Source organism: Poecilia formosa, unplaced genomic scaffold (genome assembly GCF_000485575.1).
Source record: "Poecilia formosa unplaced genomic scaffold, Poecilia_formosa-5.1.2 Scaffold16, whole genome shotgun sequence".
Classification (NCBI taxonomy): domain Eukaryota; kingdom Metazoa; phylum Chordata; class Actinopteri; order Cyprinodontiformes; family Poeciliidae; genus Poecilia; species Poecilia formosa.
Genome location: NW_006799955.1, coordinates 4,472,051 through 4,499,790, shown reverse-complemented (window position 1 = coordinate 4,499,790; position 27,740 = coordinate 4,472,051). Strand labels below are relative to the sequence as shown.

The 27,740-nt window shown below is 38.3% G+C and overlaps 1 protein-coding gene across 2 annotated transcripts; it reads left to right on the top strand.

Annotated features, from left to right (window-relative positions):
* The first annotated feature begins 2,875 nt into the window (after positions 1 to 2,875).
* LOC103134403 (plakophilin-4-like) lies at positions 2,876 to 27,369 on the top strand. 2 transcript variants are annotated; one of them, XM_016668718.1, is made up of 15 exons: positions 2,876 to 3,364; positions 3,447 to 3,657; positions 4,999 to 5,131; positions 6,283 to 6,496; positions 15,233 to 15,416; positions 16,643 to 16,760; positions 18,669 to 18,860; positions 19,293 to 19,466; positions 19,697 to 19,847; positions 21,822 to 22,014; positions 22,303 to 22,387; positions 23,160 to 23,277; positions 23,394 to 23,534; positions 24,247 to 24,311; positions 26,319 to 27,369. In XM_016668718.1, the coding sequence occupies exons 2-15, from the start codon at positions 3,488 to 3,490 to the stop codon at positions 26,562 to 26,564; spliced, it is 2,184 nt and encodes a 727-aa protein (XP_016524204.1). In that variant the 5' UTR covers positions 2,876 to 3,364; positions 3,447 to 3,487; the 3' UTR covers positions 26,565 to 27,369. The 2 variants fall into 2 exon arrangements, with proteins under 2 accessions (XP_016524204.1, XP_016524205.1); XM_016668719.1 differs by having other exon boundaries at positions 2,877 to 2,945.
* The last annotated feature ends 371 nt before the right edge of the window (positions 27,370 to 27,740 follow it).

Sequence of the window (27,740 nt, the reverse complement as noted above, 5' to 3'; positions counted from 1 at the left end):
AATAATGCTGAATAATAGGAACGCACAATATTTATTGTACACAGTAGAAATGATAGATCTTTGGCCTACAATAGAAATCTGTATTCTACCAGCTATCTGCAGAAATAGTAATGCTTGTTGGTGATGTAATCACCAACAAGCATTACTATTTCTATTTTGCAGGATTGCACCAACTGGTGTTGTGGTTACAACTGCAATTTCATATATCATGCTGCACTGCGGTAAAACACCCACAGTATGTTCAATAAATTAAACTTGTAAATTGGGGTAAGTTATCTCTTTCTACTGAGTTATAATTAAACCAGGGAAGGAATTTAAAACTTTTTCCAATGATGCTTATGTGGTAGAACCAAAACAAAGTGATACATGATTTCGGTCTATAGGTTGTACCACATCGTGGTTATTTTCAGATCTACTGGAAGCTCTGTTTGTTCTTTTGTGGTTTTTTTGCTCCTCTGTTTTCTCTCTCTTGTTTACTGACTTGAGATTCATCATGCAGGTCATGGGAAGTCTTGATTTTCTTTTGACTTACAGCATTTTGTTTAAACCAAACACATCTTTTTCTCATCAGGCGTTGATGCTCTCTTTGACTTCCAATATCTTGCCAGTATTAGCCATTTAATGAGGGTGGCCTTGACTATTCTGTTTCGTCTCTCTTCTGGGAAAACAGCCTGCCTGCTGTTTATCTCTGTACGTTGAGTTGTTTCTTTGGTTTTCTGTTTTGGATTCCCTTCTTTATTTTTTTCCTAACTACTCTTTCCCTGCCTCACGTTTCCTTTCTCCCTCCACTGTCTGACAGAAAAGGGTGAGACAGAAGTTAATAGGCAGGTTCTGATGTGTCATCCTGCCTGAAAGGAATCCATTACCCACATGTCACACTGAGCTCTTGAAAAGGGACAGAGTCTGGGGACTTCTAGTTTACCCACAACTGCCACCTTTTCTCTCCCAGTTATCTTTTTCTTGGCTAAAATACAAATGTAAACACATTTCACACATTCAGAGTTACCCGGGACACTCTGAAGAGCTGCTTTGAGAAATAGGTTCCCAAATAAATGCTATTGATGTTGTATAGAAGCTGAAAAAAAACAACAAAAAAAAAAACAATCCACTATCTGTTTTTCCAAAGATGAGAAAAATTGAGTGAGGCTGAGCTGAAGGGGATGTTCGATACAGTCTTTCCATGAACTGCTTCATTTGAGAAATCCAATTTGATCCGGGATTTTTCTTTGTTATATTTCAATGAATCATTTTCTCTGAATTTATTTTTCCGTGCCTGTTTGGCCGTTGCCAGACGCATTTGCTGTACTTTGTGTAAGTTGGAGCAAAACGGGAAAGATTAAGTTAAACTTAGAAAAATTAGGAGCAGGGTCAAAATACAGCTGAGTCTCAATGAAATTAGAATGTTGCCTAAAAGTTATTTGTTTTGTTATTTAAATTCACTAAATAGAGACGTGTTTGGCAACTGCATTTAATACGACACGTCATGGATTAGTTTCTAATTTAGCTATTTAGACGCCTGAACTGCGGACAAGTTTGGTTTAACCTAAATACAAATAAGAACTTCGTACAGAATGGTGCATGAAGTGTTTTGAGTGTTTGCTTTGCTGCAGCTGGACATGGACAGATCAATATTAAGGAATCCACAAGGAATACTATCGTATAACAGAGTGAAAATGCAATAACATCTGTACCAAAGCATCATAATAAAAAGCAATAACTGCATCCTGCAACATGTCAATTACACAAAACATTCCTAGAAGCTTCTCACTGAAGTCATTTCAACCAAGTTGGGTTTTTTTTTGTTTTGTTTTTGTTTTTGTTTTCTCTGAAGTCTGAAACAATTAGCAAAAAATGTTTCAGCATTTATAGAACTTCCTTTTTGAACTGGATGACTTTGCTCTAACGGTTTGGACAAGCTTTTCAGAATGAATGACTTAACATGCAATAGGGAGTCCCATGCTCCCTATTGCATACGATTATTTGAACAGATCAACATTGCACCTGCAGGTGTCCGGAAATTGTACCCAATGAAAAACTAGGCTTGTAGAGGTCCGTCATTTCTCTTCATGACATCTTTAGATTTTTTCAAGCTGTCACACAAGTGTGTTTGAGGTGTTGCCTTAAAGTACATCAACATGTTTACTAGATTTATCCCCGAACAGCTTACATAGCCATCGTCATCTGATTTTTCTCAAATCGTTTAAAGACATGATAATCCTAAAATGTGGAAATATCTGATTTTGAAGAACGTAATAAAAGATTATCTCATTATTCTGATATTTAGCAAGTAGAAAGATTTAGATAATTCCAAAACAGCAAATGTTTAATTTCATTTGACATCAGTCAAATTAAATTAATTTGTGCAAGCTTGTGCCTTTTCATACCATGTAAACATCGGATTCCAACTACTCAGTGTCTAATAAATCTGTATTATATGATGTATATAATATGCATTTTTATTAACTTAGTTTCTGAAATAATTTTCAGTCTGCTTTATTGAGATACATTTGTTGTACTGACAAAAATATTTCAAAAAAAAAAAAAAGCTTCACTATGTTGCATTGAATTCCTCTCCCTGCATCCCTGTGGGGTTTTTAGCTTGGGAGGTGGACACTTTGCAGGCTTGAGTCACTGCCGAACACAGAAGTGTACTGATGCGAGAAATTATGTTTTTGGAGTAAAACCACAAGTTGACGTCTTGGTTCCTGGTAGGGGGGAGTTTGGGCACTCGTGCCCAGTTCTTTCAGGTTTGCTGATACAGATCTGACCAGCGCAGCAGGCATGCTGTCACAGATCACGTGGCTTCAGTTAGAAGGAGGGCTAAGTCTTACCAGCCTGTTTATGCAGTTTAAAAAATGGGTCGTAATGCTATAATATCACATGGAGCAAATGAATAGAAGGCAGATGACTAAAAGAAGATGCGACTTCTCTTTTTAGTCTTGATGGTTTGTTTTTTGTCATTTTAATCCAGTTTTTTTTCTTTCTTTTTTTTGTGAAGCTGGTCAGCTTTTACACGTGTCTTTTTAGCTGAATTAGTACAAGAAAGTAAGAACGGGACGGATCAAGAAGGCTGGGAAGAAAGAATTTGTGGATTATCAAGCAGGTTGGGTCCTTAAGTGCTCTCTGAACACAGACGGGACCCCTGGAGCTACGTACAACCTAGTAAACGTAAAAAAGAAAGCCTTTGAAGGAGAATGGATCTACTTTCTGCAACCATGGGAGCTGTATTTTATCCCCACCATTAATTGGGTCCACATTTGAGAATTTGCAGAGTCTGTAAGAGCAGCAGCATGTTTGTATTTTCAGCTTTGTGTAAAAACCTCTAAGCTAACAGGAGTACAAAGCTCTCAGTTTAGCTGAAAAGGTCAGAACTCCAGTCTTGCATTGCTTTGTTGTCTTGTGTGTTGTGTGTGTGTTTAATTTCCCTTTATGTTTTTGCTGTTCAGGTGTGGGAAGCCTGCAGAGGACATCCAGCCAGCGCAGTGCCATGACTTACCAAAGAAACAACTATGCTCTTAACACCACAGCTAACTATGCCGATCCGTACCACTCTGCACAGTACCGGCCCTCTGATCCGAACTACGCCCGGCAGACTATCGTCATGGACGACGGCGCCCCCCGCTCGCCCTCCATAGACAGCATTCAGAAAGATCCCAGGTAAGCACGGTCACATTCCCAGTGTCAAGTCATGTTTTCATTTTCACTGGATTTACTCTGTGGTTAGTACTTTACCACATAAAAGTCATCCGAAGGGGCTAGTTGTGCTTACAAGGCATCCCTGTTCTGCTGGGTCAACACCGGTGTCCTCTTACTATTCAAACACAGAGCTCTCCCCCTGGATAGCCACACATGGCTTTACCCATTAAGCTGGCTCAACTGTGCCTGGTCGCCTCACAATAGATTCTCACAGGCGTTGAAGTGCTGCGTCTGCTCTTGTACAGATGTGTGGATGTGTAGAGCGTGGATTGACAACTTGTGGTAAAACCCTGACCCTGCACATTAGAGGCTTTGTTTACATTTACAGTGTGCTGTAACTATTTAAAGGTAGAGCAACCCAGGAGTGGCTGCTCAGGAAGTTCACCAGACTGGAATTTGGTCTAGAATTTCTGCCCTTGAATATATTTTCAGATTCAGCTTTAGCAAAAGAAAAGTTCATGTTTACTATCCAGAGATCTACTGCGTACCCCAAGTGGTGTAAAGCCATCTGTGTTACAACTGTAACACTTTGTGTTTGAGTGCGTAGATGGTACTAACTCTCATTTTGTGAGGGATTGCCTGTAATTAAATAAAAGGGTAAATTCATTAGTATAAACCTTTGTGTTTGATGAATTTTCTTGGAGCAATGTATATGGCGGGGCATTTATCGCATCACTTATCTTTTATCGTGATAAATTTGTTGTCATGACAACAATTTTGATTTATTGTTGTCACGATAAATTCCATCTAGTGATGATTAAACTCCCCCAAAACTGTCCTTACTGTTGAGATTGTTACTTTTAATGTTTTCTCCACTGTTTGTTCAATAGAAGCATCAATAAATACCAGTAAATTTGAAAATATAGTTACAGTGTGCTGCTTCGTGAAACAAATCACTTTTTTGCGTGTCTGATGTCCTAATGAAGTGCCTTGCATATGGAAATGTTTTTCAATGGCGTTAAACGTGTTGATTGCCATGACACACGGTCAGTCATATAGTTACCTGAAATAAACCTTTTGACTATATCCTTGGAATATTGAGCTTTTCTTATATTTTGATACGCTCCAAGTCTAATTGAAGGAAAACATAAATAAATTTAAATAAACCTTACAGAGTTTTTAAAACTCTGATTATCCAAGCACAATAGTTTATACAAAATTGGACTCTCGTACACATAAACAATCTGCTTTCCCTGGCACTCTTGAAAAAGAGAGAAGACCCAGAGTTGTGTTGATGTTTTTCCTCATTTCCTTTGCACCTGTCGTCATGCTGATATGTTTCTACCCCACCTGCACTTTCAGAGAGTTTGCTTGGCGTGACCCGGAGCTGACAGAGGTAATCCACATGCTGCAGCACCATTTCCCCTCAGTGCAGGCCAATGCAGCCGCCTACCTGCAGCACCTGTGCTTCGGTGATAATAGAGTCAAGAGTGAGGTGGGTGGCGTTCGACTGATGCTGTACAGTGTCTTATTCCAGTTAATTCATCCTAACCTCTGATAACTGTTAAAACTATTTACATTATGTTAACTTATTTTAATATAGTCATTGCAAATTGTATATTTAAAGACAATACCCTATTTATGTCAACAAAGTTCATTTTTCAAGCTTCAGGGTTTTGATTAGCTTCGATTGACTTCATATGAGACTCTTTTAGGGCAATAAATCGCATGATGCATCAATGCAAAGTTCAACATTTGGTAATTCTCATACAAAGAGAAGACTAAGTCAAATGAGCTTTGCCTTAGTCCAAGCTAAGTTTTTATTTGTTCTTAATTGATAAATTAAATTGATTAAATGAAAAACATATATTGAGTATTAATAGTATTTTGTTTTCTGAAATGTTAGTTTTCCTGTTAACATTTAAACCGTTAACCTTTTGTTAAGGCAATCTTCAAACTAAACTTTATACTGTAAAAACTGTGAACATGACACCAATTTCAGTCATAAACCTTTTAGACTTTTTAATTCACTGTCTGAGTTTATCAACTCAACCATTTCTAAACAGTTTGACGGGAATTGAGTTTTTCCAACAATTTTTTTCTCTGTTCCCACAAAAACAGAACAAACTCACAAATATTCTTGATTTTTAGACTATTTTTATTGGCGTGTAAAGCCCTTTCTGTTTTGTTTATTTTGTATGATGTATCTTATGAAAACCTTGACTTTTGTAGAATGCACATAATGTATTCAGTATAAATGCTATATTTTGTGTACTGAAATGTCAAATGTCTATATATTACTGAATAATTCATGCTATTCAATTTAAAGCTCTAGCTTTGTTTTCGTACACTTTGTTTTATTCACTTCACTCTGTGCGCAGAAGAAATGGCTGGTTTTTTTTTTGTTTTTTTGTTTTTTTCCACCTGTAATCTCCTGTGGTTAAAGCTTTAATTCCAACCAGCATTACTTTTCCAGATAATTTGGGTTTGGTATGAATAAAATCCGTGCTGCTGAATCTCTTGTCGCATGAATAAATTCATGCTTTTTGTTCTCCCCTAAAAAAACAACTGAACAAGGGAGGGAAAAAAAAGTTAAATCCCTTCCTGAGTGAAATTCACGCATGACCTTATTCACCCTACCACCAGGTGTGTCGACTGGGAGGAATTAAACACCTGGTGGACCTGCTCGACCATAAAACCGTCGAGGTCCAAAGAAACTCGTGTGGGGCTTTGAGGAACCTTGTTTATGGGAAAGCTATGGATGAAAACAAGATCGCTGTCAGGAACGCAGGAGGGATCCCCGCTCTGCTCCGCCTGCTGAGGAAGACGGTCGATGCCGAAGTGCGGGAGCTCGTCACAGGTTGGTCAGCATGAGTGGAGAAGCTCCTTTTCACAGTCACGTCGACAGTAAATATGCACAGAAAAATACAAAATATATATATATAAAAAAAAAAGTAAAACCACCAGTTGCTTTGCAAATATACTGACATATTTAAAATGTCTGTTTATATACAGTGTATGAGATTTCTTTGTATAGTTTATTACTTCATTGTGCAGCAAACTTTTGCTTCCACTTCGATCCCATAGTTAATATTGGATTGCCCCACATCTCTAAACTTGTCACAGCTTAATAAGTTTAAACACCACTGACCAAAGTCAGTTTCTTATACAATACTTATTTTTCAAAGCAAAAAGCAGGTATTAATGTCTAAGATATTAAGTTTCTCACATTTAAAAGGTTTTTCTTTCTTGTTGGTTTGACTGATGGGAGATTTGATGACTTTGCTGATGAAACCGCTTTTTAACTTTATTATCTAATCATTTTTTTAGCAACAGTACTGATGTCGGATCACAGAAGTTTCTTTTTGCGTCATTGAAAATGCGGTTGGACTGTGACGACACAGACGTGTCCCGTAGCTCTTTCATCTCTACATCTCCCATCTAATAGGTTGTTTGCTGCCACAAATAGGGATTACCTCAGAGTGTTGTTGGGGAGTGACATGTAATTAAGATTCTTTGAAAATACAGTCACACAGACCTGGCAGTATTGCCCTCTCTGGTAATATTAGTATGGTTTTCCCTGCCTCTCTTGGCTGATGGTTTTTTACCAATCTGCTATGTAAAATAGTCTCCACATGTCCCTTTCTCCTCCTTGGGCTTCATGCTACTTCATGTTGTTTGTGTTGTTTAAGCCCTGTAAACGTGTTACAAATCCATGTTGTTTTGGATCAGGGTGGAGCACTACTGGAATGAGAAAACCAAAGACATTTGGCTTCCAGGTGGCTGAGTCAGCTGTTTGTGCAGGGACTCCAGTCTTCTTTATTGCCCGGTTTCAGGTTACAGTCTAGTAGTCCCCAGGGGCAAAACAATTCAGCTGGAGTATGAGCACAATAATTTCGTATTAACTGGGAGGATATTGTTTTCAGCTTCCTCTATCAATCAAGTGTGTATTTACTTTGCCTAACACAAATAGAGGGGGGAAATATTCAGCATTTTTAAAAGGGCACAAGAGGATAATTTGTCTCTGCTCCCACTTGTTTTTATTAAACGAGTATAAAAAGAAAATCTAAAACATATGTCTTTGTGCTGTTTATTTAGACCTGGAAAGAGAGCAGGGGGACTCTTTTTTTTTTTTCAAAATCAGATTGAGCAGGTTTTATGTGAGCTCTGTTCAAGTGTTCTGCTTTCATCCACTGTTCTGAAAGCCTGTGGTGGCTAATTGGTTGTACAGACCCCAGGGTGGGATGTGGGGGGTCTGTTTGAAAAGGTCAGCAGTACAACATCACCTTTGGTTAATTACAGCTAATGAGAACAGTCCCGAACTGTTACCTGGTCGACAAGAGGATCCCACACGGTAGCTTAAAGAGGAGCAGTAAGAGATCAGTCACTTGTCTATAATTTATTTCTACTTACAAAGCAGCCTCTGAGTAGTAGGTATCATATGAATAATTAACATTCTTGAGCATTTTCGTTGGAAGATGGTTTAAAAGCTAAACAGTGGTGCCTGAAAGGCTTTTTCTTGCCTTCTACAAAATGTTCAGGCTCGCTGAGGGAAAACTCCCTCCTTGCTGCCAGTCTTTTGTCATCTTGTGGTCTGGTCTCATGTCTTGTGCTGCAAGCCGCTTTAGTTACTGCTCCTTGCACAAACGACTCCCCGTCTGATCAAAAGGTCAAGCTCACCATTTGGCAATAAGCTCACACACTCGGGCTCTGTTTATTATTCCAAATCAGCTTTTACCTTGGATTTCATTTCACTTTCCCTGCTTAACCATTCTTTTGTGTAATCAAACACCTTAACTCAGAGTTGGCAACTTACACCAGACCAACTATTTTACTGAGGATTTTTTATTTATTTATATTTTTTTTGTGACAGACCAACACACAACAGTTGTGATATGAAAAATGAAGTGTCTTCAGGGTTGATGTTCAGTATGAGTTTTTTGTTCAGTATCTTTGTTTTACATGTGGAACAAAGATACATAAGGTTGCATAGGTTGCTCTCATGGCTTGTGGCAATCTTCAAACACGACGTCTGATGGTTTTCTGTAAACTTTGGCTTTCCTTTTGATTCTCTCCCGCTCTTCCAGAGTTACCATCGGACTGTAATTTGCTTCTCTGATTAATTCTCTCCTTTTCCAGCTTGTCAGTTTAAATAGGCAGCCATGTGTTGATAGATTTGTCTTATAAAATAAGAAAGTAATGGTGGAAAATAATGCTTTAAGCTTCTCTACATTTGAATCCCTAGGACATGCTATGTGCTGCTTGGTCTGAGAGCTTCAACAAAAAGCTAGATGCTGAACTTACGGACAAATTTACAAATAAAGTGATTTGCTAATAAAGTGACACTATTCATAAATTTACACATTGTTTTTATACCATGTATCATTTTGATTTCGTTTGACAATTTTGCCTTTCTTAGTGGTGATCTGTCACATGCAATTCCAGTAAACTATATCAGTCTGTGAAAAGGTTCAAAAGGGTGTCAGTAATTTTGCGCAGCACTAGATGCTGCGAGTTCAGCTAAAAAGCACCTTTAAAGTACACACCAAGACGACTCTGATTCAGTCAATAGAGCATTGACATTTTTCAAGCTCAGCTCCCTGAATTCAAAAGGTTAATAAACTGGGCAGTTTTTAGGTTATCTGCCCCATTACAGGGTTGACCTAAATAGAGGCCCTGTTAAAGCTTCACCAAGCAATGTCTTTGACCTGCTGATATTTAATTCAGAGACAGAGATTGTCTTAAAGGAGCAGTTTCAACTTTTCTGAATCGGTCAAGGTCAGTTTCTTTTTGTATAAAGGGAATTATTGTAACCAAGATGTAATTTATCTTTCACAGAGGCTTGGGACTCTTGGGAATTTATATTATCAAAAGTGAAATATGTAGCTGCTCTTTATTGCAAGCATGTGGATTTGCAAACCTGCCTGTTGCAGGACAGAAAAAAAGGTGGACACAAGATAAAAAAAAAAATTAAAAATAAAAAACTAGCAGAGATGGATTCCCTGCAAATCTGTAGCTCCTGATAAGTAAAGTAGATTAAGGTTCAAACATTTAAGATGAAGTAAATTTGATTGACATTTCGTGAAGAAGGAAGTTGCGCTCGGTGTCTTCTTCGGGGAATTTAATGTTGTTTTTTGGTGCAGCGCCACCACAGGCAAGGGGATGAAAAGGTTTTTCAAAGGGCCTGGTTGGTTTGACACAGTGTAGCGTGAAAGTAAACTACACCAGCTGAAGATTTAACAAATGTTACAATTTTGGTTCCCAATCGAATTGAGTGTACTGGACTATCAGGTGTGAAAACACCCTCACACTCTCAGCCCAGTGGGCAATAGTTGGTTAGAAACTCATGATGACACCCATTCACTCAATCAATAACCACTTTCACACATTGGTTACGCCTCTTGGTATAAAAAAAAGTGTCCTTGTGAAGCTGTCACTGTTTCCCCTTGATGATTCACTCGGATTACACAAAAAAAAGCTCAGCTCAGCACTGAAACAGTGCTTTTCTTCAAGTAGTGACTGCAGAACCTGCTGGGTCATAGCAGTGGTTTTGTGCTGACATTGTGCAGGTAGCAAGAGGCGCTAGCTTTGTGCCACAGATTGCATGACCATTTTTGAATCCAAGATTTTTGTGAAGAAAATTAAGTCAACTTTGAGTAGTTTTTTTTATTCTGACCTAAATGAAATTGGTGGATATTTAAAGGAGCATTCATTATGTAACTCTGCATGTTATTTCAGTGGCCTTGGTGCAAAGGTACCAGCACTTGGATCAGATTGAGATGCCTGACTTGTTGGAAACTTAAAAATCTCAAATGTTTTTCAGTTGGTGGGCGATCTGATACAGAGCCCTACCAGGTTGTTCTAACAATGATCTGACAGTTTAAATGGTGGTCTCCACTGTCTGGAAGTTATTGAGAGAGAAGGACTCAAAGGGAGCCATTTTCAGAACCAATGAGGTGTTTAAAAATTACAAAAGAGGAAGCACAAACACTGGAAGAAACTATTTTGAAGGGAAAAGCTCTCCACAAATATATGGCTTAGTATTATGTGTTGTGCATTTGCCCTTAGTCTCTTACTTCTGTTTTTGTTTTCATGTTTTTTATTTTAGATTAAATAGGCCCTTTTTTTACCTTCAACTTGCTGCAGATGCACCTGAAGTTCCCCGCTTAGGGACAATATTTCCATTCTTTCCTGTTGATTTTTTTATATTAATATTCTCACAATATTGTACTAATGCAGTGGTTGTAATTAACAGTCTGCAATTGTTTTATCTCTAGTATATTAAAGCTAGGTAAGCTGGCTGATAGTAATGGAAGGAAGAAAAACAGACTCATCTGAGCAAGAACAAAGCACGGAGTAGCCTCAAGTCTCAAGATTTTAGATGGTTCTAAAATCTTAACACTCATATCACAAACTCAGACCATAATATTTTCTTTTAGCTGCTACCATAAAACGCAAATCCACCTAACAATGCAGTTTAGAATTAGTTTTTTATCTATTGTTGTTGTTTTTTTTAATCCTCACTAATGCCTGTCCCATCAGGGGAAAATATCCACAGATGGACAATGTTATTTCTTTCACAATATTGTCTTGCTGACTAGTGTAGTGTTGTGCTAAAGCACCAGATTATTTTCTTATACATGACATGTTAGCCGGGGTCAAAAAAAAAAGGACGCTGACAAGCATTTGAAGCTAAAGATCTTAATATTTTTGACAATGAAATTTAGCAACACATTAGTTAAAATTGGTATCCAAGCAAACTTGTTTTGCCTGGATACCAGCCAAACAAATTCAGTCCATTGTGACCAGTTTTTTAAATTTGTTTTTTTGTTTTTTTTATCTGTCTATATCACAGTAAAACCTCACAACCTGTTACACATTACCCATTTAATCTTAAAAGAAATCTTCTTTCAATTTAACTCCCATCTTATTAGCAGCTTCCTAATATATTCCTTCATTTCCCCATGAAAGCACTCCGAGTTCCTTTCTGTGCTCGTTTTATAAATTAATGACCCTGCTGCTATTACATTGTTTTTGGGTCACTGTTTAAAAAGTCAAGTAAAGCCACAAGAAAGCAGCAACAAAACAGGACAACAAGTAACAGGCTGATTTAAATCTGTGTGTGCACACAGAAACAAATACACACAGGTTTGGTCCATGTGACTGTCAAATATGACTTATGAGTATTGCTGCTGGTGTTGCTCCACTGACAGCACTGTCAGTCACACCTCAGTAATTCCTGCGGTTGATTTCTCCAGCATGTAGCCTCGGCAGGACTAGTCTGATATCCTGCAGAGACCATTCGTTTCTGCAAATTGCCGGTAGAGTGGGTGTGGACCTGAGCAACATGTTTGAGGGAAGCTGTGGGTCGAGTGGATTGTGAAGATAAAGCAAGGACATTGGTCAGCAGGAATCTGACTATTTTTTCCTGTATTTAAGCTGTGGAAGCTCTTTCAAGACACTCCTTTTCTGAGTGGTTTGGAAATCAGAAATATAAAGCTGAATGTGCTTGAATAAGTGCATAAATTTCATAATACTGTGTCATGCTTTCTCAAGCAGAGATTGCATCCCACCTTTTACTCTGCTTTTGATATGCAGAATCATTCACGCCGCTCGCGGGCTCCTGTAGGGTGCCCATGCCGCATATTTAAAAGTCAAATAGACACTATCTTCGGTTTTATTACGATGATTTGTCAAAATATGGACGTTTATGTGTGGACGTCATCATATTTTCAATTATTGAAAGACATTGATAATTAAAATAGCTGATTCCATGATTTTCATTAGTAGGCCACAGAACGCACCATACATGGCTTCCGGTGTTTTTGCTGCCTTTACCCAAGGGGGGTTCTGCTCCACCGGACCCTCCTCCTTGAGTATCATAACATGTGGTAATTGTACATGTTCACAGTTAATGGCGTTAATTTTATTAACCTGTCTGAATAATGCCAGATCACATTGTGAGCTTTTTCTGTCTCCGTGTGGTCGCTCCTCTACAATCAGCTCCTTCTAATGAAACACCAAACTTGATAAAAGCTGGATAAAAACACACACTTCGCGCTTTGTCACCAAATGCTGACACACTTGCACTCTCACACGGGTGATCACACGCTTTTGCCAGCAGACAAAGATCACACTGGGAAAACATTGAGACCTTTCAATGATATCTGCATTTTATAAACGTGCCAAATTTCATTTTGATTTCAGTGTGTAGTCTCCTGTGAGTAGAAGCAGGAGTAACTATTTCACTCCTGGTACATATGGCAAAAGTAAAAGTGTACGAAATAGCCCAAGTGCTTCCTGTCCTACCCCTGACATGCAGCAAAAATCAAGTCATCACCGAATAAAAAGTTTTGACCTAGCTTGACTGTCAGAGGAGAAATACTCCCCCTGGCTGTATAAGATTGAGCTGGGTTAGGAAATGCATACATGACACAGAGAGAAAAAAAGATACATCAGATAAAGACTGAAAGGTGGAGAGAGATGGAAACAGATGAAAGATGGGATAAACAGAGACAGAAAGATGGGGGAGAAAGATGAAAAAAAATAGATTTAGAAATGAAGATGTATACATATATATCTTCTATTTTTCTATTAGCATATAGACTCTTAATGTGAACAGTTTATTTTTCCAATAGAATAATTAAGTTTAAAAACTAGTTGTCAGATTAAAGCACTATCTCCTATACAGAGATAGTGCTTTATCTACTACGACAGCTTGTTTATGTTCTTCATCTATCTCAAATTTGAAGAGTGTCCTCTTTAAAATAGTAAAACCTATGTTTATAAAGGGTTGTTTAGCTTTGAATGGGTCACATGTTTCCCAAAGCCTGCCTCTGACTGGTTGATCAGAACCTGGTGACGACTCCTTCCCTGAAAATGGTTTTGGGAAAGCAAACAGCTTGGTTCTCATGCGCGAAGCTCACAGATAAACATCGAGTTTCTTTTCCTCCTTTTGTCACCCCTCCACTCATTGTTTAACATTAGATATTAGAATTAAACTATAAACTTATTTTCTTTTAACTCCCGAGAGGGCAATGACCATTCAGCGGCATAGCTGTAGTAAATGTTTGCTTCTGGTTTATCTCACTTGTAACCGCTGTTGTACATTTTAGCGAATAAACTTTAGGTTCATTAATTTTAAAATACATTGTTTTCTGAATAAGTAATTGAAGTGTAAGCATGCCAGTGATACATAATCTGAAAAATAAAAACTTTTCTTGCTACATTGAATTAGTGACAAAGATCGTTCAATGGAAGCTGAAAGAATTCACCCCTCAGATAAAGTTATAGCTGAAACCGATTGATTTATGTAAATTAATGCAGATAAATATCAACTCTACATGTAAAAGGAGACAATATTTTCACTGCATATTTTGAAAAGCTTTGCCAGCACTGTCAGAATTGGGCTCCAGGGATCTATTAAATTCTTTGTCATTTCCATTTCTTCAAATAGTCAGGGAATGACATGCTGAGAGAAAATAAAATCTGAATTTGGAGGGAAGCTGCAGAAGTTAGTTTTTATTTAGATATACAAATAAGATTTCAATCTGTGTGACATAAATATGAAAACACACAAAGAAATTTTGGATCTTTTTTTGTTGGTTCTGATCAGCTTATTTATATTCCGCCAAATTGGAACAAATGTCCTCTCATTCCGCTTTTTAAGATAAATAGATTCAGTTTATATACAAAAATAGACTCTGATTAATCCAATTATATGTACAAATTCACACTCGGTTACATACCTTAAAAGTGGATTCTAGTCGTTATACATTGCAGTCAAATGCAGTTCATTATGCCAGTCGGTGTAAAGTTTTCTATCCACAAAAGCACAGGTGATTCCATGGATTCATGCAGTTTTATGTATTTGCAAACTGAGCAAATTGTTATGAACAGACAGCAGCAGATTTGACTTTATCTGGTTGTGCACATGCATGTTTTACGCGTCCCTTTTAGTTTTGTCATGGCAGCATTTGTGAGATGTAGCCCTGTTTTTACTCTCGAGACTTTACAGTGCACTCGAGCTTGTGCTGCATTAGCCTCCTGCAAGGTTACAGATACCCTGCAGAAGGAGGCTGGTGCCTTAGTATAAGCCTTGCAGCAAGAGCCATCTAATTAGGAGAACATGCTACATGCTGGCTAATCCTCGACAGATGCAGCATCAAAGGCTGTCAGGACTGCGCATGATTATCAGCAGTTACCATAAGTATATTTGAATAGAGTGAGATGATAGAAGACTTTCCGTTATTTATATTTCATTTGAAATGCCTGAGCCATAGGGATCCTTGCCTCATCCTTTCTTTTTTTTTTTTCAATTCAAGTAATAATCTCCACCTTGAGGATATCCTCTGTAGATGAAATGCGATGCATTGATGCTAAAGCTGTGCTTTCATTCTAAAGAAGTGTTTTACCTGAGGCTCTCCGTCTGAATGCCTGCTTGTTTGTTTGCATTTGTTCTTGAATCCATGCTGAGCCCATTGGAAGTTTTTTTTTATTTTTTATTTTTATTATTATTATTTCTCTTATGAGTTCCTCTAAATGCAGATGACAACTGATTAAAGAGGAGCCTTTTTTTTTGTCTTTACTTCCCCAGGGGTTCTGTGGAACCTTTCTTCATGCGATGCTGTGAAGATGACAATCATCCGGGACGCCTTATCCACTCTGACCAACACTGTGATCATCCCTCACTCTGGATGGAGCAGCTCTACATTCGACGATGACCACAAGCTAAAGTTCCACTCCTCCCTAGTGCTGAAGAACACTACAGGCTGCCTTAGGTAAACCACCTGATGATCACGCTGGACACTAGCACCTCACTGTGGGCATTCGCCGCTATTACATCTGATATGTATTGTCAATAAATGTGAAATTTTGTCCCATTACATTTTTTTTTAATAATTATTTTTTTTTAGATCTCTATTTTACATAAATCTTATAGAGTTTTAAAATAATAATTTTACTGTTGTCCAGATTTGAATAATATGCAAAAAGATAGTAATATATATAGAAACATATTTGCATTTCTAATCTTTATTTCTAGTATCCATCCACAGAAAAGAAAAGAATGAAGGAATTGTGTCCCTTCATTCCTTTCTATATGTACTCTTCCGTTCTTTGTTTTTCTTCATCCCTCAATCTATGCCTCCCTGTCCTATTTTCTTCCTTCTTTCATTCCTGACATTCTTCCTTGTGTCCTTCCTTCTTGCCTTATTTTCTTCTGTCCTTGTAATCTCATCTTCTTTTCATCTTTCTTTGTGTTCTTTTTGTCATCCATTTTTATTTTTTTGTGTTCTTTCTTATTTACTCCTTTCTTTCTTCTGTCCTGTCCTTCTTCCATCCTCCCTTATACCTTATTTTTTCTCTCTTCTTTACTTCCTGACTTCTGTCCTTTCATCCTTCTATCCTATGTTCCTGTCATTTTGTCCTTTCTTGTATCCAACTTTTTACCTTTCTCATGGCTTATCATTTAGTGTATTTGTTCTTTCATACATCCATTGCATTCTCTAATTATTATCCGTTGAGATTTTGACTGGTTCCACATTGAAAGACTGCACGCTGTAGAAATATCTGTGTGTTTATGGTTAACTTTGTTCAGGAAAAGTCTGGATTTTTTACAATAAAAACTGCAGGAACCCCAAACAACTTGTACAATTGAGATTCATAAAATGTTTTTTTTTTCTCTATCCTGCGGCATATTGCTTTGCAGGTTTAATTAGTGGAAGTCAATTCACTTTGTATATGTTTGTGCATCATGTGAACATGCATAGGTACGGCTTAAGGAGCTTTATTTACTGAGCAAAGAACAATACTTACTAGAATCAGGCCACACAAAGTCTCCTCATACATTAAAGATGGTATCTGGGAACGACAAAGCCCACATTACCATTTCAACTAGGAGACACACAGCTATCATTTTGGGCGTTTGTTTACTAAGCAAAGCCCCAACTTGAATGGCTAATGAGTGTGTGTGTGTGTTCTCATGTGTTCATGTTTTTTTTAAAAGGAACCTGAGTTCAGCCGGTGAGGAGGCCAGAAAGCAGATGCGTACTTGTGACGGCCTGGTTGACTCACTGCTCTACGTCATCAAAGCCTGTGTAAACACGTCTGACTTTGACAGCAAGGTACCTCACAAAGCCTGCTGCCTGCCATTGCACACACACACACACACACATCTACACACGCCCTCTTAGGCCCGGAGGAGAATATGCAGCCAGTTGATAAGAAGCTCTGGAGAAAATACCCTACTTATCCTCTTTGAATCAGTTTATTGCCTGCGTCTAAATGACCCTCAGAGCAGTTAACAGAAACTGTTTGATCTGCTTTGTCACCCAAAGCACAGCCAGAATGTGAACCTTAAGCATCAGATGTTCATCATACAGTAAATTAGCATTTATTCAGTGGCTGCGGCAAAGAAAGTACATCTCCTAAGCATGAATCCATGCATTATGAAAGTTAAGTGAATCATCTGAAATGTGGTGATGGTTTCTCCCTTTGGCAAAGAACCTAGTCAAGCAGATAATATTCTATGTTTCCTGATGTTCTGTACAGCTAAGGAATGCAAACCTCAGTAAAAATGGATTTATAATCAATGCATTCTAGATAGTTTTTCAAATAAAGACTCTAAGAAGCATATTACAAGTGTAACATTATTTACCAGAGGTCTAATTATTTAATTTTTTAATTGCAACTTGTAAAAAAACATATAGCCAAACTAAAAGCCAGAATTGTGATGACCAGCAGATTGTTGGTGGCCACCTAGATGTTTTTTCTTTTAATATCCTCAGGTTGAAACTGGATTTATAACACATAGCAAAAGTATTGATGTTGAGTGAGGATAATGAGGGTAATATTAATATTAATATTATCAGTGAGGGTAATATTAATATCTCAAAAATCTGTTTGGAATGCAATATTTGTTGGCTATTCATTTCAAGTGTCATGAATTCATGTTTTGCATAAAAGTAATAACTTGAACCTACTGGATGTAGTCCCACTAGAGCAGATATTCACACCTAATAACAATAAAAGGGCAGAGGAAGAAGAAAAAGAAAAATGATCACAGGAGATTTAAAAGCAATGTTATGGCAGATGAGAGGAATCAGGAAGATGTGGGCTGTTACCATTATCACAAAGATCTCTGTTTGTAGTCTGGATCAGTATTATTTGAATTATCATCGTCTTATGAAAAACGTGTTTTGATACAGTCATCCAAATTAACAGAAAATTACCATAAAATATATACAGACTTAACTTCACGTTTTGAATTGAATTACCGAAACAAACAAATTTGTCAACGATATTCTAATGACACGATAATCCTTATAATGCTGGAGAACCGAATAACGTATCTGGTCTCAATCTTTGCTGCAATAACCTTAATATTCAGTCAACAAAACAATAAAAAATATTGATGAACATTTCAAGTCAACAATAGTTCCCACTATTGTTGCTTATGAAAGTGTTTCTGATGTTTTTATGTTTTACATTTTCAAAAATGTAAAGCACTTTGAACTGGTTTATAACTGATATGTGCTTTACACATATACTTAAATGATTGATAAGGAATTTGCATACATTATGATACAAAATGTTCATACTACTATATCTTAAGCAAAAGTGCATCTCACCTGTGTATTTTAGTTGTCATTTACTTTTACGCCACAACTGTTTTGTTTTATTTTCCGTTTTGAATTGGATAAAACAGTTTCATATTTTGTACGTCAAGTCAGTTGTACTGCTCCTAAATATTCTTTGTGTTAATTTCTCTATTATATATTTTTTGTTGTTTAAGCCCCTTGTTTTCATATACATGTATAATATTAAAATCATAATTTTATTAGAAAAAGTTTAAAAAAACTGTAACCTTGTTTTGCTGTATCACCTTACCTCAATTGTAACAATGAACAGAAGAACTGCTGCCTTTATATTGCTTACATACTTAAATACTGTTAACCAGTTCTCATATACTCTCATATACTTGTTTGGATTGATACATGAAGTTCAAGCTTTTATTTTTCTGTGCCTGGCAGATTGTGGAGAACTGTATTTGCACTCTAAGGAACCTGTCTTATCGTCTGGAGCTGGAGATGATGCCATCGTCATTTCCAGTAAACCAGGAAATAGATGGCTTACTGGGCCGAGAGTCGCCAAGTAAAGAGGTGGACTCCAGCTGCTGGGGCAGGAAGAGAAAGAAGAAGAAAAACAGCTTGCAGGAGGACTCAGTGAGTGTTGTGTTTTAACTGTTTGCGCTTCATAAGTTCTAGATGCACAGAACTTTGGCTTTTCTTGGCCAACAGTTTTTCATATTTTTTTTTTTTATGTCAGAATTTTTTTCACACTGGAAATATGTTTCTAGTGTATATAAGTGAAAAATGTGCTGCAGGTGCCATGATAGAGATATTGGAAAATACGAAATTTGAAGATTATCCTTATTTATCCATTAAAGTAAACACCAACAATTACCTTAAGACTTTTTTATTTTAAAATGTAGAGGAATGTCTGATTTTTGGTGCGTTTAATGAGCTTCTGATCAAGGAAAAATTAACACATTCTGATCTGTAGAAGATTGTCTGATAAAATAAAATTATTGTTATTAGATGATTCCTAAAGCATCACCCTTTCGCAGTCTGACTTGTAAGTTGTTGTATGTTCAGTGGGACGGTGTGGGGCCCATCCCTGGCTTCTCCAAGTCTCCTAAGGGGGCCGAGATGCTGTGGCACCCCTCTGTGGTCAAGCCTTACTTGACACTGCTATCTGAGAGCTCCAATCCTGCCACTCTTGAAGGTTCAGCAGGATCTCTTCAGAACCTGTCAGCTGGCAACTGGAAGGTACAGTGCAAATGTGCATTCATTCAAAACACAAATGCAGATTTTCTCGTGCTTCTCTGCCGTGGCTGTGAAACAATGCATACAAATGGGCTTAGCTGTTCACCTCTTCTGCATCAGTCAAACAAATGTCAGTTTAACGCTTGAAATCACAAATGCACATCTCAAGCTCATCAGTATTCCCTCGTGATGCAGAGACCTTAATGAAATTTTCATCTGTTTTCTGTATTTAGTTTGCAGCGTACATTCGTGCAGCAGTTCGTAAAGAGAAAGGCCTTCCCATCCTGGTGGAACTGCTGCGGATGGACAACGACAGGGTGGTGTGTTCAGTTGCCACGGCTCTGAGAAACATGGCCCTGGACATCAGGAACAAGGAGCTTATAGGTCAGGAGCCACTTTGTTGTGTTTGAAACATCTTGGACTGAAAAAAATATACTATACTGAACTATTTATGAGAAGTTTTTCTGCTTTATTATGTCATGTAATGTAGCTCATGCTGTACCAATAACCCAGATACCATGCTGCGAATTTGTTTGGCTCAACTTAATGCACAATCTCACATGATGTGTTGATCTTATAAATACAGCCTTAAGTTGACATGTTTTCACTCTGGACTCTGGACATAATCCAGAAACGCTCTTGTAGCTTGCCAAGGCCCTTTTATTTCTTGTAAAGTAATTGTGATTGGCTACAGATGGCAGCTTCACCGAAAGAAACAAACAAACACATGATATGACTGGAAAATCAAAGAAACTCTGTGCAGATTTATACAAGGCAAGAACGTTGTCAGTTTTGAACCAGTAATGAACCAAAGTTTGTCATTTACTGGCATTTCAAAACGGTTAGGAGTGAAAGTTATTTTGCCAGAGTTTCTAACAAGATTTTATCTTGGGGATTAATCATAAAATAAATAGTTGCTGCAGATATAATGAACAAATAAAACAACTTTTTTTGGAAAGCAGATTTAAAGGAGAGATGGTTGAGTTGCTTTTGTCACAAGAACTGGAAGTCTGTTGCCAGAGGAATAATGAGGCATTGAAGCCAACACACACTGAACCTTCCGACCTTCATGATAGCGCTATGAACAGTCTTATTTTAGGATAAGTGACAATGTCTGTAAGAGAGGGCTCAGATCTAGTGGGACCAGCAAAGCTAATGCAGAGATCTCTGTGTGTTTTCCATAATCGAGGTTAATTCTTGGTTCAATTAATTTCCAAATCCTGCATGTTTCATAACAGACTGAGGTTAATGCCTCAAAAGGATAAAACAGAGCAACTGTACGATCTTACTGTTATCTAATGAGTTTCTCTCTCTCTCTGCCTTAATGAAGTGCAGAAATGTCTTTTGACGTAGAATAAAAAAAATATCGCCAACATTTACATAGCTTCTTACATCTCCACGTATCCTCTGAATTCATATTTTAACACCTCACTGATATTGAAATGAGTTAAATTTCTACTGCTATTGAATATGTGACCTGGTGGCGTATGGTGTATTCAATAACAGAGAAATGTTTGGATTTTTGAGCTGCTGGACAGCCTGTACCACTCAGGGATTTTAAATATGTAACCTGCCGGCCAGCAGATGATTTCTCAATGCATCTCTTTGGGAAATTAAATGGTGCGTCTATGAGGACACTTCCAAACTCATCATAGAACCACCAGATAAGTTGTTGATAACTCTGTCATTAAATCACTCCAAAATTTAAATGAATATTCAGCCAGAAGCTTGCATGACTGGGACTTTGCTGTGATCATTGTGTCCCAGGGAATGAAAAGCTCACAGCCTAATATAAATATGACATCCATGTGCATGATGAGCATGTGTCCCAGCTAAAGCTGTGTGGTAATCCTCCTGTACAATCCTGTGCTTCATAAAACCGTCTTTCACTCTGTGAAATGAATGTTTATTCAGTAGCGGGAACGGTGTCTGACGGCGCGGGTTAATGAGGTTTTAGTGATGGTTAAATATGCTTTTTGAGGTCTTTGTTTGACTTGGTGCGGCAAGTATTCAGCATCTTTAGCCGGGCTGCTGCACTGAAGGACAGATAAGGGAGGCAATCCTCCTTCACACTGAAACACACAAACAGTTTCATTTATGAAAAGTGCCTTCCATGCTGCAGACCCCAGCACATTGAATGTTACTCCTTTATTTAGATGACATTACATACTGTTGAGGTCAGCACAGAATTTATTTGTGAATGCATTGCACAAAATGTAAAAAAAAATGCATCAAAATCATGTACACATGAATGAGGCATCGCCCCCTCATTCTGTCCTTGCCTGAGCTTCTGCAGCAAACCTGCAGTGCATCGTGTCATTACGCATAAGCTGCAAGTTCCGCCTCCCTCCCCTGCAGGGAAGTACGCGATGAGGGACCTGGTAAACCGCCTCCCTGGGGGGAACACCACCCTGCTGTCGGATGAGACCGTGGCCGCCATCTGTTGCACGCTGCACGAGGTCACCAGCAAAAACATGGAAAACGCCAAGGCGTTGGCAGACACAGGCGGCATCAAGAAGCTCGTCGACATCACCAAGGGCAGAGGAGACAGGTGGGGTTGCCGACGCACACGTTTGTTAAAATGCTTTGCTGAACACTGGACAGTGGTCCACACAACACGAGCAGCTGCTGCCATTTGTGGAGGTGGCAGTGTTCCTTGAAGTTTAACATCCCGATGGAACAATGCTGCTGCAGCAGCTATTTTTAGTTTGTTGTATATTCAGTACGATTCTAGGTTAAAACGTATTAAGGACAGCCTACTCCATCAGTCATGCTGTCTTGTGTTAACCACAATGAATTCTTGCTCAGAAATGCATAACAAAGTTTGACTGTTTTCCAGATATTCAGTGAAGGTGGTGAAGGCAGCAGCCCAGGTGCTGAACACGCTGTGGCTGTACAAGGATCTACGGCCCATCTACAAAAAGGTTCATACAGTTTGTTTAATGCTAAATGTTTCAATGATTTTATGATTATATTTTAAATAGAAATATCAGAAACTGTCTTACGATAACATGACGTGCTGGATTTATTTATTTTTTAAAATAATGTTTTGGAGAAGTATTAATTTCCTTGAACTTTGTCACATTTGGTCACGTAACACCTGCACGTGTATTTCAGTTGGATTTCATGTGACAACACAAACAAAGAAAAATTATGGTTATGCATGTTTTTTTTTTTATTCTTTTTTTTTTTATCTCAAAATCTTATGCATTAGTTTTCAGCCCACTTTGGTCTGATGCCCCTCAATAAAATCCCGGCTAGTCAATTGCCACATAATTAGTAAATAGAGTCCAATTGTGTGATAATTATTCTCTGTATAAATCCAGCTATTTTGTGAAAACCCAAGAGGGATTTTAAAGAACATTGGTGTTAATTAATCATTTGTAAATGGATAGAGTAGGCACTTTGACACAACTGCAAACCTAACAAAAGGTAATAACAGCATGTTATATTGAAGGATATTCATGTATTTGAATGGCATGGTTACAACACAGACCTAAATCTTAATGAGAATAAATAACAATTAACAATTGATCTTCTCAGGCAAAGTTCAGATTTAATGTGCACAATGTTGGAAAAGCATTGACACTCCACAATTCAGCAATACTTTGTGTTGATTTATTACATAAAATCCCAATGAAAAAAAAGTTTTGATTTTGTCTTGGTTCCTCTGACTGCCACTTTCTCCCCTCACAGGATGGCTGGAACCAAAACCATTTCATCACCCCAGTGTCAACACTGGAACGGGACAGGTTCAAGTCCCAGCCCACCCTCGCCACCAGCACCGTCCAGATGTCTCCAGTCAACCACCCTGGTACGTTGTGGTAGCTTCGAACCCTGCAGCCAGGCAGCCGCAGTGAAACAGGAGCTGTGAAAATAAATATGCAATTTTTTTTATCTCTCTCTCTCTCTCTCTCTCTCTCTCCACAGCCGCCAGTGTCACGTCATCTCCGGCAATGTTGGGCATCAAAGAGCACAGAAGCTCAGTCAGAGATTATCAGAGAACTCATTCAACTATGCAGTTTTATAATTACCAAGGAGACGGCAGTATTCACAGAAAACAGTATACAGGTACTTATCTGAAAGATGGTGAACTTTAAAAAGAAATCTAATTTAAGTCATGAATTATCTGCTCTATACTTGAGATCACTTTTTGCTCATTTCCACACGCCCATTTCGTTATCTCCTTTATTCTCCCTATTGCTCCCAGCAGATCCACTTTTATCTCCCCACTATGAGCCCTATGACAATTGGTCAGTTTAACTGAGAGCTATTTGTCCCTACAGCACTAAAGTCCATTTACTATCTAGAAGCAACTGCTTCACTATTCTGCTTTTAACACATTAGGTCCTAGTGAGTCATATGTCAGGGCAATCCAGACATACAGCATCCAGACGACAGCCCTCACCAGCCTCCACTGGCTGGTGGGATCAGGAAGCGGGCAGAGTAAACAAGCAAAACTGCAGCCTTGTCAATTCATGTTCTGGGCAGGGAAGTGGAAATTGAGTTTCTGGATTCCACCAGGTTGATAAAGTGCCAATGAAAATGCCCATCCCCGATGGTTATGTAAACTACAGTGCAGCACAGGCCAACCCCATTATTTGGTGGTATTTCTCTCCAGCGACGCACGGCCCATTTGATCCTACTCCATCTAAATACAGACATTTGCCCGTTGGGGATGTGCAGACTCTTTCTGTGATATGAAATGAGGTGTTTTTGTATTAAATTCCTCCATTTTATTCACAGCAGCAGTAACTTTATTGTTTTGTGTGTTTTTTTCCAGGGTCTGGCAAACCGTCTCCATATTACTACTCATCACCCACAAGAGAGGAGCCCAGAAGATCACAGGTGAATATAATATTTCTTCATAAAAGTCTGGTCAGACCTCACACCCTCTCCATTCTTAGCAACAACACAAGCGCAAATGAAGGAATAAACTTGTTTTATGTTTGGTTTTGTTTTTTTAGATCATTTATTTATTGATTTACTTTTGAACTTGGTTCTAAAAACCAAGCATGACACATTAAATATATTTAATTTTACTTCACAGTCCTTCACTGTAGCCATAATAACTAACTCATAGCCGAGGCTTTTTCACTCTCAAATGTTTTATCATGTTGCTCAATCAGACATCTCCACATTCAAAATTTGACACATTCACAGTCACTTTGACCATCGCTGTCTGCCACCTTGACTATAGCAACATAACATTGGTCAGTTGTTTCTCAAATATTTCTGAGGATAAAAGTTGTCCTTTTATTTTAAGTTCTATGTGGACAATTTGAAGGGATATAAAGACAAATATTTAAAGTAAATTAAATCAACCCTCATTGTAAGGAAAAAAAAAGTGAAGCTTTCCAGTTCATCTACGCCACTTTATAAATACAAAGACCCTGTTACGCATTCTGCTGCCGTTGCTGGGAATAACCCAGCACATCAGCCATTGTGTGAGCAAGAGTGAATGTGACTGCTGGGATTGGGATGTCCTCTCTGTGTCTCGGGCAGCTGTCCCTGCAGGACACGTCCATGTGTGCCCATTCAGATAACAGACACGAGGAGAGGAAGGCATCAAGCGTGTGAGCGTGCTCCGGGAGTTGTAAACATTCCTTGTGGTAGAATTAAATGTAAATCATCAAGATTTCTTTGGGATCAGTAAAGTATTTTTGAATTTAATTGGATTTGAAAATAGTCAAACTAGAGTTACCAAAGCTAAATGACAATACCTACATTGGCAGATCACATCAAACTGAATATCAGAGTATATGTACGTACCAGATTATGTGTGTACTAAGTTAGAAAGTCCATAAAGATTCCTTTCTATTTTATGAAGAAATATAAAGCAAACCCTAAAGCAGTTAGGGTTTGTATAGACTTAACTTTATAGTTAAGTCTATACAGTAAAACGGTCACACTTCCTTAAGGATTCTGGCTTCCATAATGCTTTATTCTATTTAAAAATGAAAAAAAAATAACTTACTTACATTTTAGGATGCTTAAGCAAGAAAACATTTGCATTTCAGAATCTGTAGGCTGCAGACTCCAGCACAATGTCACATTCACAGTAGACCCAGCCCACAACAAGACATTAACAAAGTAAACAGGGTTCCTGTGGGTTCTTCAGGTGGTACATCAGAAACACAGTGTGCTCATCATGATGTGTTTGTGTTCCTTAACTGTTCTGAGCATGCACAAAGCTTGTGTGATGGTATCCTGGTGCCTAGCTTATCAACGAAGTGTGTGTTGTGTGATGACAGGCTTTTCTGGCCTCACACCAAAGCAGCATCCAAACCAAGTCTATTTTGGGCTGGCAACTCTGCAAGTATTTTATCTCAGCATTTTTGCCAGTAAACGTATGGTATCTATATTAACAGCAACATCAACAATGTATGACTCTGAGACCTCACTAATGAACAGAACAGTTGGATCTCATCAGTATAAAAATGATAACAGTCATTATGATGGACTCCTTGGAGTCTATCCAAGCAGATGTACATTAAGTAATAAAAAAAAAAAAACATTAGGGCCAAGAATACAGCCTTGAGCAATTCCACTGGAAAGATTTGGCATTTATGACATGACCTGATTCACATGATACCAAAAGATCTCCAAGAATGGTAAAGATAGAAGTAAACACAAGAGGTAAAGTCTCCCCTGTCTGCTGCCAGCAGAATCCCCTTGGAGATGTTCTTGGGGTTCATGGAAACCACAAAGTGGTCTTAGATTTGGTGATGGGCTTCTAACTGTGAACACTGCATTTAATCAAGGAATTTAGAGTAAATTCATTTTGGAAAAACTTCATTAATACAAATCCTAAGAATGAATTAACGCAAGGCCTCCCCGCCTCTTTTCTTGCAGGCTGTGTATTACACAGAAGAGCCGTGTCGAAGGAATTACGACACATACAGGATGTACCTGCAGCATCCCCACGGCTACGACGATGCGTATTTAGAAGAAGTCATCACCTACCCTCCTACAGCAGACTACAGCTCCCAGCCTCATGGACTGAAATCCACCTCTAACTATGTGGACTACTATGCTAGCACACGGAGGCCTTCCTACAGGGCAGAACAGTACCCAGGTTCTCCTGACTCCTGGGTATAAGTCCGCAGACGGATCTGCTGTACAATCTTGAGAACATTTTTCCAGACCGATTTCTTCTTTCACCCTGCAGCAGAGGCAAGGAGCAACACAGGAAACTTCTTTCATGAACTTGGCTTTATGAGTGTGTTTGTTTTAAAGTGGATGTGCTTGTATGGAGAGGTGAGTTCAGCAGAGCGGCAGCAGATGGAAAGACGGGATGTGTGCCAAAGAGGGAAATCATGGAATGTTTTTAAAGATTATTTTTCATTTCAAGAGTAAGATGGAATCATGGCAGGGGGAGGGAGGGGTAGGGGCGACGTCGAGGGAGAATCCAGGACACTATCGTGAGAAGACGTGTGTCATGTCGTGTGTAGATATTAGCTTTAATTTTCTTCAAGGAACTCATAAGTGTGAGAGCATGGTTAAAGGTGTGAGTCACGTTAGCGAGGGTCCGCGGTACGAGTCAAGATGTGGGGGGGAAATGTATGTGCTGAAGCCAAAACGGATCATGAACTCATTTGTAAAGAAATAAAATAAAAAATAAAAAAGACTAATTAACTAATGATGTTAGATTGTACAGAGGGATCAAAGTTTATCTGTACTTAATGTCGAAACTGTGTAATGCAATGGAGTCTTGTACATTTCTTTGATTTTATTGTAAATACAGACAAAAATCAGCATTACTTTGGTTTACACATTAGCACTGGTTAAAAGACTAAACAACTTGTGCCATGTTCTAAAGATATATAAATATACAGATATGTGGAAAAAGATGGCATCGTAACAACTATGTGAACAAAATAAAAGGTCATTTTTGTTTTTTAAACCAGTTGTGTGATTCTCCTTATTCTAACCAATGGCGTGGAAGTGTTCAGAGAGACCTGAGGGCCGTGCCCTCCTACAGTCTGAGGGTTTCATTTGATGTTTGCACAGACGTGGGTGAATGAAGGAGGCTTTGAACCATCTGTAAAGCTCCTGATGCTTTATGTACTCTAAACCCAACACTAAGCCTACACCTGTGCAAAGACATCATTAAAATATATATAAACTTAAATCGTGTTTTTTTTTAAACCACAGGATTATGCTCATGAGTGGTGGCTTATTTGTGAAAATGTCTGCAAGTTTTAAGTTTAAAATATACCTTCATGATGTCAATATTAACATCGTAGGTACAGTGTAGGACATATTTATTTTGCA

Bases quoted from the DNA above. Each gene is read 5' to 3' on its own strand.
- LOC103134403 (XM_016668718.1), top strand. From the start codon at position 3,488: ATGACTTACCAAAGAAACAACTATGCTCTTAACACCACAGCTAACTAT. The intron at 3,658-4,998 runs GTAAGCACGGTC...CTGCACTTTCAG, and splicing joins AGCATTCAGAAAGATCCCAG to AGAGTTTGCTTGGCGTGACC. The intron at 5,132-6,282 runs GTGGGTGGCGTT...CCCTACCACCAG, and splicing joins ATAATAGAGTCAAGAGTGAG to GTGTGTCGACTGGGAGGAAT.